This window comes from Leptonychotes weddellii, chromosome 1 (genome assembly GCF_054177405.1).
Source record: "Leptonychotes weddellii isolate Sample4059 chromosome 1, ASM5417740v2, whole genome shotgun sequence".
NCBI lineage: Eukaryota > Metazoa > Chordata > Mammalia > Carnivora > Phocidae > Leptonychotes > Leptonychotes weddellii.
Genome location: NC_138369.1, coordinates 53,657,602 through 53,672,083, shown reverse-complemented (window position 1 = coordinate 53,672,083; position 14,482 = coordinate 53,657,602). Strand labels below are relative to the sequence as shown.

At 42.6% G+C, this 14,482-nt stretch overlaps 1 protein-coding gene across 1 annotated transcript in view; it reads left to right on the top strand.

Annotated features, from left to right (window-relative positions):
- Positions 1-11,390, top strand: part of CNOT10 (CCR4-NOT transcription complex subunit 10) — a 58,710-nt gene extending 47,320 nt beyond the window's left edge. Inside the window, exons 13-18 of the mRNA XM_081816532.1 lie at positions 794-907; positions 4,155-4,285; positions 5,657-5,692; positions 5,892-6,019; positions 9,343-9,418; positions 10,932-11,390. Coding sequence (XP_081672658.1) covers positions 794-907; positions 4,155-4,285; positions 5,657-5,692; positions 5,892-6,019; positions 9,343-9,418; positions 10,932-11,083 — 637 coding nt within the window. The 3' untranslated portion in view covers positions 11,084-11,390. The remainder of the gene's footprint in view (positions 1-793; positions 908-4,154; positions 4,286-5,656; positions 5,693-5,891; positions 6,020-9,342; positions 9,419-10,931) is intronic.
- Positions 11,391-14,482: the final 3,092 nt, after the last annotated feature.

Genomic DNA, 14,482 nt, shown 5'->3' with positions numbered 1-14,482 from the left:
TTTTTTTTTTTAAAGATTTTATTTTTATTTTGAGAGAGAGAGAATGAGAGACAGAGAGCACGAGAGGGAGGAGGGTCAGAGGGAGAAGCAGACTCCTTGCCGAGCAGGAAGCCCGATGTGGGACTCGATCCCGGGACTCCAGGATCATGACCTGAGCCGAAGGCAGTTGCTTAACCAACTGAGCCACCCAGGCGCCCCTAACTTAAATTTTCTTATCTTCACGTGTATTTACTCATCCTGATTTCTTTCTTGAATATTCATTTGGGGTAATAGTACGTGTATGAATGAAATTCTTTTAGTTACTCTTGATATTGTTGCTTAGCAAGAACTATAGACTTAACAGGTTCAGAGAAGAATACTTTAAGCTAAGTGGATTTTTTAGTGAGTTAATTGTGTTTCTCGGCGAAATGAGTTTGAAAGAATAGTAATCTGCTTCTGGAACTTTATTTCTAGGATGTTAAATGTTCTATGGGAAGTAAATTCTCACTAGGCCATTAACTACATATTTTTTTACAGGCTAAATATTGTAACTCCTTTTGGTTATTTTGTTGGAGATGGGGGTCAGTTGGATGGAAGCTGAAGATGGTTTGGGTAGATAGCCACACTGTGCCTCAGATGGTAGTTTTATACATCATCCTGATTCTTACCATTACTGTTGTGACTTCCACTCTCTTCTTTCCCGGTGTCCAGATTGTCACAGCTTTAATTAGGGCGTTCTTTCGTATTTAATAACAAATACAACCATTGTCAATTTTGTAACTCAGGTTTTCAGCCCTTCCCTTTTGTGTTCCAGATGCTCCATACTTGCCTGTAGTGCTTACGTGGCTCTGGCTTTGGGTGATAACCTTATGGCTTTGAATCACGCAGATAAACTTCTTCAGCAGCCCAAGCTGTCAGGATCGCTTAAGTAAGTGTGACTTCCCCTGTGTGTCCCAGGGTCGTTTTGTTTGGAGGTTTTCAATTAGTTTGTGGTACATATTGCTGCTCTTTACTCCCCCAGTGGGATGTATTATCTAGACAAAGCAACTGACTAAAACATTAATTTGGTAGTTCTTTTCCCTTGTTGTACCTCGAGGATTAAGGGAAGTAGCATTTGCTGTACTGAGTATCAGGAGGCAGAAACTTTGCACTGTCTAGTGTCCACTACTAGGCCTGACTGGAGCATATTTTCACGTATTAGTCCCCAAAATAAGATGAGTCCTCAGGAAGAAGACCCACAAAAACAGGAGTTTAGTCAGCATGATAAATCTGCTTCAAGGAATGCAATTTAAATAGATAACAATTCTGACTACCTGAGTTTTATGCCTCTTCAGTATTAGTGTCATTGTCAGTCTAAAATTGGCTAAAGCACCTCTCTTTCCATTTATGGAGGTTGAGTGAGATGCAGCTGTCTTTGAATCTTTGTATGATGCTCTGCTAGAAATTTTATTCGGAACCACAGATACTTTGCATAACATTAGGACAGTTGTTTTTTCATTCATCTTGTGGGTATATACCTATAATCTCCAGAATATAATTACTTACTCTTGCCTTTTAATGGTCTTTGTTTATAATGTGCAATGCTTAGAATTGGGAGAATATACTCTGAGGAATAATTCTGTTGATGTTTAATTATGTTTGTCCTTAAGAAAAAGTATTACTTTATACAGTCATCTAAAATTAACAATGATTACGGTTATTTTAGGTCAGTGTTTCCCAAACATATCTTGTGTTTCAAAAAAAAAAAAAAAGATTAAAAGAACATCCAGTAACATAAGAGGCTTTGCCACAATCAAATATAAGAAAGCCTTGTCTAACATTGAGACCTGGAGGGATCCCCAGTTCCAGTTCAAGCAGCGGGGTTGCCTCTGAGGACACCACCGTCCAACTCGGGGAAGTAGCAGCCCAGAGTTGCCGCCGAAGTCCACACTTGGCCTGTGGTGCCATGGCCATGATTAGAGCAGTGTTCGGTTTGTTTTGCTGTTTAACAGAAGTGAAACACAAATCTTCACTGCTTTTTCAACCTCTTTGGTTGACATTGCGGTCACTGTTCTCAAATCCCAGGTAGATTCTTTACTTGGCATTCGTTGGAGGGTTTTTAAGTTTATCAACTTTTGAGGGATTGGCCAAGCTGTGTCTGGCAATTTCTTTTTTTAATTCTCTTGATTTCTTTTTTAATTCTCTTAACTATTCTTTCCTAAGTATTGGTTTCTTAATTAATAACAAGGCCACTGTCTGTCTTCCCAGCAAAGACAAGCAGGTAATTCTGCATTTGGCAGCTCACATACCACAGCAGCTTTACCCCACAGCTTTTTGCTTTCTGTACACCTGGTCAAAGATTTCTTGGCTTTGAGTGTCATGAAGGCATTTCATTTGGCTAAAAAAGGAAGATTTTTTTTTTTTAATTTTTTAAAAGATTTTATTTATTTTTTGACAGAGAGAGACAGCGAGAGAGGGATCACAAGCAGGGGGAGTGGGAGAGGGAGAAGCAGGCTTCCCGCTGAGCAAGGAGCCCGATGTGGGGCTCCATCCCAGGACCCTGGGATCATGACCTCAGCCGAAGGCAAACGCTTAACGACTAAGCCACCCAGGTGCCCCAAAAGGAAGATGTTTTTAATAAAGTAATTCACAGAAGACAATTTGAAGTAGTTCTTTGAATTTATGTGTTTGTGTTTTGTAATGATTACTGGCTTGTGGATACTACTTTAATGAAATTTTTAAATTATCTTATTTCAAAATATAAGTGAAGTTACTGATTTTTTAAAGATTTTATTTATTTATTTGACGAGAGAGACAGTGAGAGAGGGAACACAAGCAAGGGGAGAGGGAGAAGCAGGCCTCCTGCTGAGCAGGGAGCCTGATGTGGGGCTCGATCCCAGGACCCCGGGATCATGACCTGAGCCAAAGGCAGACGCTTAACGACTGAGCCACCTAGGTGCCCCTACTGATTTTTTAAAAACTTGTCATTTCTGTTAGGGTATTTGGTAGAGAACCAAAATAAGGTCATTGCAGCCCCTCTTAGTTAGAAGAAATTGCTTAATAAAGAATTAAACAGCTCTTGAGTGGTTAATATGTGTAAATCTCTAAAAAGGTTATATTGAAAAGAGCCTAAAATTTGAGGACTCGAGATTCATGGGGACAGATTCAGTTGGGTCAGGCTAGCTAGAGTAGGTGAGACCTCGCTGGCCATTTAAAAGGAGGAGTAGAGAGATCCCTGACTGGCTCAGTTGGTAGAGCATGCAGTTGTTGATGTCAAGTTTGTGATTTCAAGCCACACATTGGGTATAGAGATTACTTGAAAATAAAATCTTAAAAAATAAAATAAAAGGAGGAATAGATGTTGGCTTGTGGAGATGAGGCCAGGCTTGCCCAAGAAGGCCAGGCCATGGGGGAACAGTGGGTGCGCCCTGCCCAGGACACTGTCTGGTAGGACCAGAGCAATTTTTGAGGGGGTGGGAATATTGACTGGATATAGAAAAGTGGGACCAAACTTGGAGAGCTTTAAGTTGATAAAAAGTTTTGTTCTCAGGTAGGAAAAGTCATTAAGATTTTCAGCAAGGGTGGAATATACCTAATCCTCTTTTAATTTTGAAAAATCAATCAGGTGATCATAGAGAAAAATGGCCTGTAAGTAAAAGACCGGAAGAAGCAGGCTCTTATAAGCCGGGAGGATGCGTATTTGTCGTAAAAACATCAGTAGGCATAAAATAGATGATTTGAAAAGCAGGAAACCTTTGGGATAGAAAGTAAAGTTGATCTAACCCAAATCTGGTCTGAGTCCCATTTGGCACCCTGATGTGTTTTGACTATTCCAGCAGCGGAGACTAGAGGATTCATCCTTGGACCTGTCTCTTATTTTAGAACTTCATTCCTTTCCTTATGTTAATGTTATTTTCTGCATAAACAGAATAGTAAATTTGCCAATTCTGGACTTCTTTCTTAATTGATATGTGTCATTTGTTCCAGCTTAGCTGATATAAAAATTATTGTATATTTTAAGATATTTTTATATAAAGAGGTAAGAGTTAAGTGACCTTTAATTGATCCATTTATAAACTTCTATTTCAATTCAAAGATTTGAAATATGTGAAGCATGTGTACACCAAATCTTGTTATACATTGGGTGTTTTGTGATGACCTACTTCTCAGTTTGGAATCTGTTCTTTTCATCTTAGGTTTTTGGGCCATTTATATGCTGCAGAAGCCCTCATCTCTCTGGACAGAATATCTGATGCCATTACTCACTTGAACCCAGAGAATGTCACTGATGTTTCCTTAGGGATCTCTTCAAATGAGCAGGACCAAGGTTAGTGAGGACACATTTGATCAGAACCGGTCATCATTTCCACTTCCTTCTTGGATGTGTGGAAATCTGAAGGCACAGTTGTGAAGGGAAAGAAGTTTTGGGTTGGCTCTCTACATTTTTGGCTGTACATATTTTGTAGTAATTATGTGCTGAGTAGACCTAAGAGTTGATAATCACATGGTCTAAATGCTTACTTTAGAGGGGTGCCTGGCTGGCTCAGTCAGAAGAGCATGAAACTCTGATCTCAGGGTGTGAGTTCAAGCACCACGTTGGGTGTAGAGATAACAGACCAAAAAAAAGAAAAAAGAAGAAAGAAAAGAAAGACTATTTTCTTCTTTTAACTTTTTTTTTTTTTTTTTAAGATTTTTATTTATTTGAGAGACAGCGAGAGAGAGCATGAGCCAGGTTGAGGGGCAGAGGGAGAAGCAGACTCCCGTTGAGCAGGGAGCCTGATGCGGGACTCAATCCCAGGACCCCGGGATCATGACCTGAACTGAAGGCAGACACCCAACTGACTGAGCCACATAGGCGCCCCAAGAAAGACTATTTTATTTTATTTTTTAAGATTTTATTTTATTTTTTTGACAGAGAGACACAGCAAGAGGGAACACAAGTAGGGGGAGTGGGAGAGGGAGAAGCAGGCTTCCCGCGGAGCAGGGAGCCCAGTGCTGGGCTTGATCCCAGGACCCCGGATCATGACCTGAGCCGAAGGCAGATGCTTAACAACTAAGCCACCCAGGCGCCCCAAGAAAGACTATTTTAAAGAAATAAATAGACTCTCACTTTTGAAAGGCTGGTAGTAGAAAAATTTGTTTTGATTCTCATACTGTATTTTTCTCCTTAAGGGGATTCTTCAGTCTAGGGGAAAGTAGAAAAAAGCATTCAAAAGTCAGTTTTATTTTTTATTATTATTATTATTTTTAAAGATTTTATTTATTTGACAGAGAGAGACACAACGAGAGAGGGAACACAAGCAGGGGGAGTGGGAGAGGGAGAAGCAGGCTTCCCGCGGAGCAGGGAGCCCCGTGCTGGGCTTGATCCCAGGACCCCGGGATCATGACCTGAGCTGAAGGCAGACGCTTAACGACTGAGCCACCCAGGCGCCCCTCAAAAGTCAGTTTTAAATCATCCCTAAGTTTTTAAGAAAGTAAGACTGGCATTCACTTTATTCAAGATATTATGCAGGAATGGGGTGGTGGTGGGTGGTACCTTCTGGTGTCCTCTAATAGAACCTCCACTACATGAAAAGTAAACACTGTGACATTACAGATTGCTATGATACTAGATTTTCCATTTCATAAACAAAATTAGGTTTCTAGAAAATATACTCTGTTGTCCTTCCCCCTCAGGTTTGTTTTCATGTTTTTGTAGGCTCAGACAAAGGTGAAAATGAAGCAATGGAATCCTGTGAGTAAGAAGTTTTGTAAATACTTAAAGTAGCCTGGCTTTGCATCCAAAAGATGTAGGCTCAAGCCTTTTGTGTCCATTTGTCAACCTAAGAAGTAGCCTTGTGCTTTAGTCTGAGCAACCGCTGGGGCGGTGGATTGGGTTGCCCCCTTGCCCTTGACCCGGCCTCTTCACCAGGGTCCACGTTCTTTTTCCCCAGCTGGGAAGCGGGCCCCTCAGTGCTACCCCAGTTCGGTCACCTCTGCCAGGACCGTGATGCTATTCAATCTTGGCAGCGCCTACTGCCTGAGGAGCGAATACGACAAAGCCCGAAAGTGTCTCCACCAGGTGAGGCTGGAAGTGGTGGGGCTAAGCCCTCTTGTAAGGCAGCCAGCAAAGGGTTTGGAGTTTCTGGGTTTTGTTACTTTGTTTGAGGCTCTGGTCAATTTGTTAAAAATTGGAATATTACTTTTCCAAGCTTAGAAATATTCTTGCAAGGTAAACAACTGATCAGCTATTACAAATGAACCTAGGCACTTAATGGAGGATTTTTCCCAATGGTTTTTATAATTAAAATTTCAGAAGATTGGAAACTATCTAAATAAGGGATCACTTAAATAACGGTGCATCCATACAGCCGAACACAATGCCGCTGTAAACTCTGTGTACTAAAATGATAAGATATCCAAGATATACTAAGTGAAAAGACCAAGATTTAAAACTGTTGCTTTATGATGTGTATATGCATACAAGAGCTCTGAAAGGACATACTAGAAACCACCAACACTGGTTATGGGGCAGCAGGATAAGTACTGTGTGGCTGGACCACTAAAACGGGAGACTTCAGAAGAAAGCTGGTGCCAAAGAAATTCCACATATGTTAAAGAAAATTACTGGCAACATATAACTAAAATACACCTCTGAATTCTACCACTGAAATGATGTATCATCAGTAGGTCTCTGGGAAGATTCTGATTGAGCCTCTTTAGGTTTCCTGCCCATCCCTGGAGCAGTCATGAACATGGACCCTTACTTGCACTAGGGGACCAGGTGACCAGATAGCACCAATGGCAGCTCCAGAGGCTGGGTCAAAAACTCAGAAAGGGGTAATTCCTCAAAAAGATACTAATTCAAATTGCAAGCATGTGAGCACTACTTCTTGGTAAGCCATGGGAATCAAACAGTAAAAATAGTTAGGCGTGATGCAACCCTGCCTGTAAAGGGAATTGCGAGGTCAAAGGGTGTGCAGAATTTTAAGATTTCTAATATGGAAAGTTTGTGTCAAATGGTATAATCACCAGGAGCACAGGAGAGAGCCCATGTCCCTCTATGCTTGTCAGAGTAGCTAAAATTGAAATTACACCTATTCTCAAGAGATTTGGTGGCTTCTGGAAATGTTCTTCCTGTGAAGACCACTTTGTCGTATAGAGCCATGAAGAATCTTACCATGTGCAAAATAACCACGAGTGATATTTAGTTAAAGTGGCATCTGGTCGGCACTTCTGATCCAAAATCAGAAATGTTAAGTGACGGACTATCCAAGGAAACATGTTTGCTATTATCTTGCAGTTGAGTTACACCAGTTGATTGGGAAGGAGTTGATTACAGCAAAGAGGACTTTTTTTTTTTTTTTTTTAAAGATTTTATTTATTTGACAGAACGAGAGAGCGCAAGTAGGGGGAACAGTAGAGGGAGAGGGAGAAGCAGGCTCCCCACCAAGCAGGGAGCCCTATTCGGGGCTCAATCCCAGGACCCTGGGACCATGACCTGAGCTGTAGGCAGACGCTCAACCATCTGAACCACCCAGGCACCCCAACAAACAGGACTTTTGATCTAAAGTTGCAGTATGCACGGTCTAGCTCAGGTTCTCGTACAGCAGGTGGCCATGGCGGCTGCCACGCTGGGAGAGACAGATGGGCTCAGGCCTGGCTCAGGGTCTGAAGGGGGTTTTGTTTTGGTCCCTTGGTTTTTAGGTTAATCCAGTGGCTGGATCTTTGTTAATTGGGAGGCCCACCGTGCCTGGGAGGGCAGGACAGTGACGTGAAGAGTTGGAAAGGGCTCCACGGAGATGTTTCCGAGGTTGCCTGCCCGCCACTAGCCATTCTGAACAGCCAGTAAGCAGAGCACCATCAAGTCTCATAAAGTTGCTGTTGTGAATGCCTGTATTTTAGAGAAAGCTGCAGACTGTGATCAATGCAAAGAACAATAAATGACCTGTGTTAACCAGCCACTTGAAGGCAAAATAGAGATTTTAGTACCCACAAAATGCTGTAAAGATGATCTTGCCTGTATGAAGCTTGGCCTAGAAGTGTAAAATCTCATTTTCTGAACAGAGTCATTATACCTCCATGATGTGGTGAGAGAAATAAAAGCCTTCCTGCTTCGTTTGTGAAGAACTTAAGGGTGTGCCCTGGATGAGAGCATACCTGCTCATCCAAGATCTCTTCTGAGGCTGCTGGGAACTGACCTTGTGCAAGCTTCTGGTCCCCCACACATCTCCCATCTGCACAGTTCGGTCTACAAGGCCTTTCTCCCCATTTTCTGTTACCCAATATCCACCCTGCAAGGACTACGGCAGGTGCCCCTTGCCCTGAAGCTCTCCATTCAAAAGAAACATTTTTCTCTCTTCATATTCACAGTACATTCATTCTCTTCTCTCCCTAGCATTTGGATCAATTTGTTTGGATTATTGTTAGTTGTTTGCATGCCCATTTATTGTCAGGATGAGTCCCTGTCTTACCCACACACTCACCTCTGATCAGTAAATGTTTATACAAGTACACTTTTTGATAAGATGAAGGGAAGAAGCAGGGCAGCCTGGAAGCCAGAGTACCTGAGACTGGATGGGGGAATACAAGTTGATAGTAAGGTGTGAGAAAAGGCTGCAGCCCAAAGAGGCCCAGACTGAGGAAATAAACCTATGATCTCAGCACCATTGACCAGAGCAGGCCAGGCTTCCTTTCTCACAACTAAGTCAGAGAGAAATTGCTAGCTAGAGAAGTGACTCTCAGATCCAGGAAAGAATAGCATGTTGCTTAAACAATTAAATTATTTTATTTGACAAAATTGTACTGTTTCAGTCTTTAAAATGGGGACATTGAACATGCTTAGTGGTATTTTTTTTTCTGTATTACCAACTTTTTAAATTTGAATTCTTATTGCTAACTTTGGGAACTTGAGACCTGCAATACTGAGTTGTTACTTAGGAAAACAAATGGACATGCAGATTTTAATATAAGTGCAACCATGTCTGTGGTGAAGAGCCACCAACAACAGACCTGGACCAGTGACTGGAGTGCAGAATCCCGAGTGTCTGGTCACCCTTCTCAAAACCAAATAGAGCCAAGATGTGGAAGAAGAACCCCAAGCAGGTGAAAACAAGAGGGAAGAAAAGCTTTCCCCTATTAAGAACTCATTATGGACTAGGTAAGGGAAAATGAATAGTGAATCATTTAAAGAAAAATTACATGTCTAGTTTAATCAGTAGGGATGAGGACAAAGGTAGCTGAGGGACATCAGAACAGAATGATAGTAGTTGCTAGGAGGTCATGTGGGAATGAGTTTGCTAACTTGTCATTGGTAGGCTTCCCCCCACCCCCACCCCCAGCATTACCTGGAGTTTGTGTCTTAAGCTGTTGGTTTTTCATGGGTGTCTTTTTTGTTGAGCAAAGGCGGCTTCAATGATCCATCCTAAAGAGGTGCCCCCTGAAGCCATCTTATTGGCAGTCTACCTTGAACTGCAAAATGGTAAGTAATTCTCTCTAGTTAGGACTGTATCCCTTCAGAGATGACTGGGTCAGTTGGAAGAGCATGCAACTCTTGATCTTGGGGTTGTGAGTTCAAGCCCCACGCTGGGTGTAGAGATTACTTAAATAGAAGTTTAAAAACAAAAACAAAAGGACTGTATCCCTTCAAAGAACCCAAGGTTTTGGGTGTCTGATTTATCTCTTCGAATTTGAAACTTTGCCTTCCTTGAAGATATTACCCATCAAGTTCTTCTAGAAAAAAATGTAACTAGGGAGTTTTTGGTATCTTACAAATTCCTGCTTCTTGTGACTTAACCGTATTTCCTTTTATCTGTGAAAATACAGGAAAGCATAACTTCTGACAATTATAATTAATCCCTACTAATTAACCTTTCTCTTAGGCAGCCAAATGACTTGAATTGAGAACATGAGGCAGAATGCCAGTTGCTAAGAGTTGTACACTGTAGTATTTTGAACATAGATGTCATTAATGAGTTTTACAGTAAACCAGTTCTTGCTGACAGTTATCCAGACCTAAATCCAGGTCAGACTTCTGGAGCACATACAACCTTTAAGGACATGGCTTCTGAGAAAAATGACTGTGGGCCCTATATAAGAGACAGCATGAAGTAGAGAAGAGACATGAATGGAAGAAATTAAACAGAAACATTAAGAGTTCTAAGTCATGCCTCCTTTTGATCATGGGAATCTTTACATGGTTTCCTCTTTCGATAGCTTTTTTATAGCATTAAGTGCCTGGTACCCCTCTGGCCTTGGCCTCCTGAAAGGTGTGAATAGGGTTAGTGCACTGGTCCTAGTGCCCTTCTTCCATGCAGTCTACCTGGAGACAAGTTCGCAAGCTGGGTCATACCTTAGAAAAACCTTAGGGCTTTTAGGGCACCTGGGTGGCTCAGTTGGTTAAGCGACTGCCTTCGGCTCGGGTCATGATCCTGGAGTCCCGGGATCGAGTCCCGCATTGGGCTCCCTGCTCGGCAGGGAGTCTGCTTCTCCCTCTGACCCTCTCCCCTCTCATGTGCTCTCTCTCATTCTCTCTCTCTCAAATAAATAAATAAAATCTTTAAAAAAGAAAAACCTTAGAGCTTTTAAAAATCCCTTTTTTTTTTAAGGATTTTATTTATTTATTTATTTGACAGAGAGAGAGACAGCACAGCAGGGGAGTGGGAGAGGGAGAAGCAGGCTTCCCACAGAGCAGGGAGCCCGATGTGGGGCTCGATCCCAGGACCTTGGGATCACGACCTGAACCAAAGGCAGACGCTTAACGACTGAGCCACCCAGGCACCCCTAAAAATCCCCTTGCCCAGGTCACACCCCAGATCTCTTAAATCAGAATTTCTGGGGATGGGACGGAGACATGATGTGGCTTCAGTGTGTAGCAAAGGTTGCAGACCACTGCTCTCCCAGACCCTCTTTTACTTCCCTTGCATGATGCTGATGGCTTGCTTTGCACATGGTATTGTTTATGCTTTTTTTTTTAATGGGAAGTGTTTTTATAGGTAATACCCAGCTGGCCTTACAGATCATCAAAAGGAATCAACTGCTCCCCACAGTGAAAACACTGTCTGAGATGAGAAAGAAGCCAGTGTTCCAGCCTGTCCACCCGATCCAGCCCATCCAAATGCCAGCTTTCACTGCACAGAGAAAGTGACATTTTTGCTCTCAGAAAACTGTTACTTGAGACCCAGGGGGGTATTTACGGGCCTTTTTAGTTGTATCACAGCAAAATGAATAAAAGCAGATGGTGAAAGGTGCTAGTTTTGAAGACACAATTTTGAAATGATTCTAACCCCTGGCTTTTGGGGGTTTTTTTGTTTTGTTTTGTTTTGTTTTTGCCAGAAGCTTACTTAAAATTAAGGATTCACAAACTCGTTTTCATCTTTTTCTTTAATCTTACATTTTGAGCCATTATGTGATGTATCCATGTCATAGGCAATTAAAACATGGTCTTATCAGAACAGTCTTGTATAATACATTTTGTCTTTCTTGCAACTGTTGGACAATTTTAGCATCTGTGTAAAGTTTTAAAACCTGAGAGACCTGTCAGCAGTAGATGAGTAGCCAATCCAGAAGCTGGTCTGGGGGCAGAGAGGAGGGGAAGTTGATGTGTTTTCTGCCTGGTTATGACTAAAAGGACCAGAAAATGCATAATAGAACCCATAGGGCCATTAAATTGGCTTAAGAAGAGATGACTGGTCTGATAGGAATCACTTGCTTCAAGATTACAAATGAAGACAAACCAGGTTCAGGGCAGTGGTCATGTTCATCCTCCTGTACCCCTAGGCAGAGGCACTGGTTCTAGAGTCTGTTAGCAAGGAGCTCAAGGTTCATTGTTAACCTCTTTGCAGATATAAACAAAAATTTAAAATTGTTTCTTTCCCAGGTGCCTGGCTGACTCAGTTGTTAGAACACATGACTCTTGATCTTGGGGTTGTGACTTTGAGCCCCACGTTGGGTGTGGAGATTACTTAAAGAATTTAAAAAAAAAAAAAAAAGCTGCTTTCGAACAGACAGACATATGTTGTGGGATTAACACAGCCAAAATTTGTCCATAGCGTTAATACATTAACTTTAGGGGGAAAAGCCATAATACAGACTTTCTTTGGAAAAATTGGGTCGGGGCACCTGGCTAGCATGGTTGGAGGAGCAATCAGCTCTTGATCTCAGGTTTTGAGTACAAGCCCCACGTTGGGTGTACAGATTCCTTAAAAAATAAAAAAAAAATTTTTAAGATTTTATTTATGTGAGATAGGGAGAGAGCATGAATTGGGGGGAGGGGCAGTGGGAGAGGTAGAAGCCGACTTCCTGGTGAGCAGGGAGCCCCACACAGGGCGCAATCCCATAACCTGAGCCAAAGGCAGACACTTAACAACTGAGCCACCCAGGTGTCCCCAGAAAAATTTTTTTAAAAAAAAGGGGCACCTGGGTCACTTGGTTGGGTGTCTGACTCGATTTCAGCTCAGGTCATGATCTCAGGGTCGTGGGGTCGGGCCCTATGTTCAGCAGGGAGTCTGCTTGAGGTTCTCTCTCTCTCAAATTTCATTTTTAAAAAAGATTTTATTTATTTATTAGAGCATGGGGGCGGGGACAGAGGGGGAGAGGGAGAAGCTGATGCAGGCCTTGATCCCAGGACCCCAGGATCATGATCTGAGCTGAAGGCAGATGTTTAACCAACTGAGTGACCTAGGGGCCCCTAAATAAATATTTTTTTAAAAAAAGAAAAATTGGGTGACCTCCTGGTTGAGATCATGTTTGGTAGGTTCATCAAAGCTTGCTATTTAGGAGTGTCCCTTGCTGTCTACATCTCTTCAGTTCCCTAGTTTGGAGACCACATTCAGATAGGGAAGTCTGACACACCAGCTGACTGAATGGTTCCTCACTTTCACGCCTGGAGAGGAAAGTATTTGATAACAAAGCACATAATTTACCCAAAACTTGATCTTATTCTGTTGCTGAAATCACTTTACATAGGTATATCTACTAGAACAGGGTATCTGTGATGTAATAGACATTGCACACAAAGGACTCAGAGAAGGGGGGAGTTTCTTTTTCCACTTTTTTAAGAATTTAATTGACAGAGAACATAAGTAGGGGGAGCAGCAAGCAGAGGGAGAGGGAGAAGCAGGCTCCTCGCTGAGCAGGGAGCCCAATGTGGGGCTCGATCCCAGGACCCTGGGATCATGACCCAAGTCAAAGGCAGAAGGCTTAACCAACTGAGTTACCCAGGCACCCTCTTTTTCCAATTAAACATGGGATGGGTGGGCACATAGGGGTTCTGTTGCTCTTTTAAGAGCTACATTACTCTTAAAATTTGTCTTTACAGAGTAAATTTTTTCTAGGTAGATACTGAAAACAGTGGCCTAGCTTCCATGGGCCTCTCAAAGCCATTTCCAGATGAGAGGAAGACCCTTAAGCTTCACTGGTGTTGGTCCAAGTCTGTAGCCTCTGCATTCCCAAGTCCCAGACAAGCAGCAGCACTGGGGGACCCACTTATATGCTGCAGGTTGGTAACAGAATTGCTTGTCCTAGACAGTTTTTGGAGAATGAGTCCACAGACCTGATAAATTGGAGGACCCCACAGGGTCTTGTTAGTGTGAAGTGGGAAAAGGCCTGTTAGTTGTACTTGAGGACAATACATCTTTGGAGAAATCTCAAGAAATGAGAACTTTCCTTGCTTGGTGATTGGTTTATGGGAAAGTAGGAATAGCTATGAGGCAGGTCAGGCCCCATGTTGCTGTGTTAAATAAGAATACATTTGGGGTGTCTGGGTGGCGCAGTAGGTTAAGCGTCTGACTCTTGGTTTCTGCTCAGGTCATGATCTCAGGGTCATGGGATTGAGCCCCACATCGGGCTCCTCACAGAGTCTGCTTGGGACTCTCCCCTCACTCACTGGCATGCTTTCTCTCAAATCTTTAAAAAAAAAATACATTTGGCTGCTAGTAGTAAACAATGGATTCATGATATCAACGAAGATTGTTTTTCTCTCACTTAAGAGGTGGGCACATAGGCAGCTGCTGGCCTTGGTTCTAGTGCTCAGGGATGCCTTCAGGGACTCCACTCCCATTTTCCATGTCACTGTCCTTAGCATTTGGGTTTTTGTCCTCAGTCACAGGATGTTCCAGCATTGCATCTGCATTGAAGTCAAGAAGAGGGTAAAGGCAGCCTATCCTCATAGGAGACTGTCAGGAACAAACTCCCAGCTTCACGTCTCCTTTGTCAGATCAAGTCACGTAGCCATCCTTAGCTGCAGGGAAGGCTGGAAAAGAAGTCACTAACAGTGTTGGCTGCAGTTGCTAGGATAGCCCTGCACATCTTAAGGAGAGGCCAGGTAAGTGTTTTCCCAACCTATGAACTCTTTCTGATGCCTTGTCAAAGGCATGATGCCTGTTCCATCAGCCCAGCTTTGCTTTCCATAGCCTGCCCTGGGCAGATCCCAGCACATTAAATGTAAACTCTTCCATTTCCATGACTGTTCATACTAGTTGCATCAGCCAGGAAGCCGCCTTCCCACCTATTCCTGACCCAATTTGTTAATGCCACCTTTGTTAAG